Source organism: Phoenix dactylifera, chromosome 2 (assembly GCF_051530095.1).
Source record: "Phoenix dactylifera cultivar Ajwa chromosome 2, Ajwa_hap1_PhDact_Kaust_v1.1, whole genome shotgun sequence".
Taxonomy (NCBI): domain Eukaryota; kingdom Viridiplantae; phylum Streptophyta; class Magnoliopsida; order Arecales; family Arecaceae; genus Phoenix; species Phoenix dactylifera.
Genome location: NC_143191.1, coordinates 45,822,063 through 45,824,616, shown reverse-complemented (window position 1 = coordinate 45,824,616; position 2,554 = coordinate 45,822,063). Strand labels below are relative to the sequence as shown.

At 42.0% G+C, this 2,554-nt stretch overlaps 1 protein-coding gene across 2 annotated transcripts; it reads left to right on the top strand.

Moving 5' to 3' along the window:
• The first annotated feature begins 271 nt into the window (after nt 1-271).
• LOC103699556 (transcription factor IBH1-like 1) lies at nt 272-1,918 on the top strand. Of its 2 annotated transcripts, none has more exons than XM_026801920.4 (3): nt 272-413; nt 706-1,263; nt 1,497-1,918. In XM_026801920.4, exons 2-3 carry the CDS (start codon nt 711-713, stop codon nt 1,508-1,510), a joined length of 567 nt encoding a protein of 188 aa, XP_026657721.4. In that variant the 5' UTR covers nt 272-413; nt 706-710; the 3' UTR covers nt 1,511-1,918. The 2 variants fall into 2 exon arrangements, with proteins under 2 accessions (XP_026657721.4, XP_089785213.1); XM_089929087.1 differs by lacking the exon at nt 272-413 and adding an exon at nt 515-567.
• The last annotated feature ends 636 nt before the right edge of the window (nt 1,919-2,554 follow it).

Sequence of the window (2,554 nt, the reverse complement as noted above, 5' to 3'; positions counted from 1 at the left end):
TAGAATGTTGTTCTTTTTTTTTTTTTTTGGTGTGGCTTGGGGAGGTGGGGCAAAGGCACCATGTGCATGCATGTGGTATGTCTCTTGGCACAGGGGCCTATCACCCTATATATTGCCTTTCTGCACATCCCTTCCTGTGAGTTCAACCTTTTCCTTGAAGCTTCAACTCTCTTTTCCGCTGGTTTCTTTTCCTTGCTACCCCATACATTCGTAGCACTAAGAACACTTCCTACCACCCTCCAATAACATGATCTCATGGCCTCAGTATATCCACAAGTTTATGTGACAAGAAGCCCAAACCCTCTCTCACAGGGACTAGCCGGCATGCATCTCTCAATGAGGTCCTACTGAATCAAAAGGCGTCCAATGCTTGAGCACCACCCATTACGTACAACCTCACTTTAATCCAACAGGTCAGTGTAGGAAGTTCTTGTCACAATATACTGCAGCTGCCTCTCAGTCTCCCACCCCCGTTGTGCAGTCTATATATATCATAGCAATTAACCTTAGCAAATAATCCAACAGGGGGAAAGAGAGAGAGAGAGAGACAGAGAGAGATGGTATAAGGTGACATACCATGTCTTCAAGGAGAACCAACTTCAGAAATCCTCCTAAGCTGCTAGTATCGTTTGTTTCTTTCCTCCCTCTATAAGCGACCATAACATCTATCGTTTGTTTCTTTCCTCGCTTCTTTTATCCATTCAGGAACCATGCATGCCTCTAACTCATTCACGCAAATCTTCCTGGAACACATGTTGTTGGGGCTCCAACATGGTGGAGTTGCATCCAAGAGCATGAGCTTCCTGCAGAGGAAGAGAGCCATCAAGCTCACGGCTGACGTTGCCATGGCATTTGCTAAAGATGGTGCGCAGTGGAGCCATGCCCTTATCATGAACCTGTCAAAGAAAAGTAAGAACAAGACCCTACTAAGGAGCATCCTGGGGAGTGAATATGAGAGGCTAACCAAGCCACGCCTCTCATGGAAGATGCTTAGAGCTAAGAAGATCTTGCAAAGAAGCTTCAAGGTGGACTCAAGAATAAATAACAAGGGTGCACGTCGATTGCGAGGTGTTGACGCAGCAAGTGCTCACGATGGAGCTGTTGTTACAAGGACCAAAGTGCTCAAACGCCTCGTGCCAGGAGGCGAGCACTTGGACGACTCCACTTTGTTGCAGGAAACCCTAGACTATGTCGTCTCCCTTCGAGCTCAGGTCGATCTAATGCATCTGCTTATCAAGGCCCTGAATGTTCCAAATCTCAAAAGTAAGTTGGTCAAATGCGAATTCCTCCCCTCTCCCAATCCCACTGAGACCCCATTACTTTAGCACAAAGATCCTCGGTCTTGGACGTACAGCCTTTCAAAATTTTCAAACTCAATAATCTGATGATGAGCCCAGGTCTTGTATTACAAGTCAATACTAGATTTAGGCATTGTTAAGTATTTTATTCATTAATCCTTTTCTTGACACATTCTATTTCTATGTTTTGTTACACAGATCATGCACTCTAAAGGAGCACTGCAAAAAAGTGGAGAATTCCTATTTTGACAAGTAGGCACTTACAATATTGGGGAGTTAAGGTGCCTCTGAGCAGAATTCTGTCATTAAAGACTTCAAGAGCACTATATAGACATGGAAAGTACCGTGACCATGTTTGCTTGTTGAAGCATGTTTGAGGGCTGTACGATTTCTCCTCTGCTACATTCTATGAAAGTACGGAGAATATTTATGTACGATGGTAAGCCAAACTGAATAACATGAATATTGGCTGCACATATTATTAGACTGGAGAGAGAGAGAGAGAGAGAGGGAGAAAGAAAGTGGTGGTTAGGGGCTTCAGAAAGTCCATAGACTATCTTGATGCTGTAAAAAAAGGAATATCGTGTATGAAATGTATAAAGTATAATTCCTTGGATAAAGAAGCGTATCAGAGTATCTATAAGCAAGAACCAACTGCACAAAGCATTAAATTCTCTCCTGAAAACCTTAGGCATTTTAATGGGTAATAACATGTGTATGATGGAGAAGATACTAATGGATGTAATGCCACAGAACTGTAAACATCTATGAACCGTATGAACCGTATGAAAGTATAATTCCTCAGAAACAGAAACATATTGGGTATCTATAAGCAAAAACCAATGGAATGAAGCAATAAAATCTCTCCAGAACACCTTAGGAACATACGTACAGAGAAGATACTATCAGATGTGATGCCTTGGAGCTATAAACATCAATTAACTGTTTGCACCAAATGTTTTGAATTAGAGGTCTATCAAATGAAGGAAATAGGTCTTTTCATTTTTCTCTTCTTCAAGTCTTCCCAATTCCCAATTATCTTGATAGGTATCAAGATAAGAATCTTCGTAAACTGGGCTATCTTTATAGCAGATCTCTTTAAAGTGAAAGTGGAATTCCTCCCTTGTTTTTTCCTTTCCATTCACTCGGATCTCTTTCGTTTCATCTATTTTTTCCGGATCTTCCTGTTCTTCCGAACAAAGGGAAGGGTCTTCTTCGGCGGATCCCTCTTGTTCCTGTTTAGTCTCCTTCATTTC

Bases quoted from the DNA above. Each gene is read 5' to 3' on its own strand.
- LOC103699556 (XM_026801920.4), top strand. From the start codon at position 711: ATGCATGCCTCTAACTCATTCACGCAAATCTTCCTGGAACACATGTTG.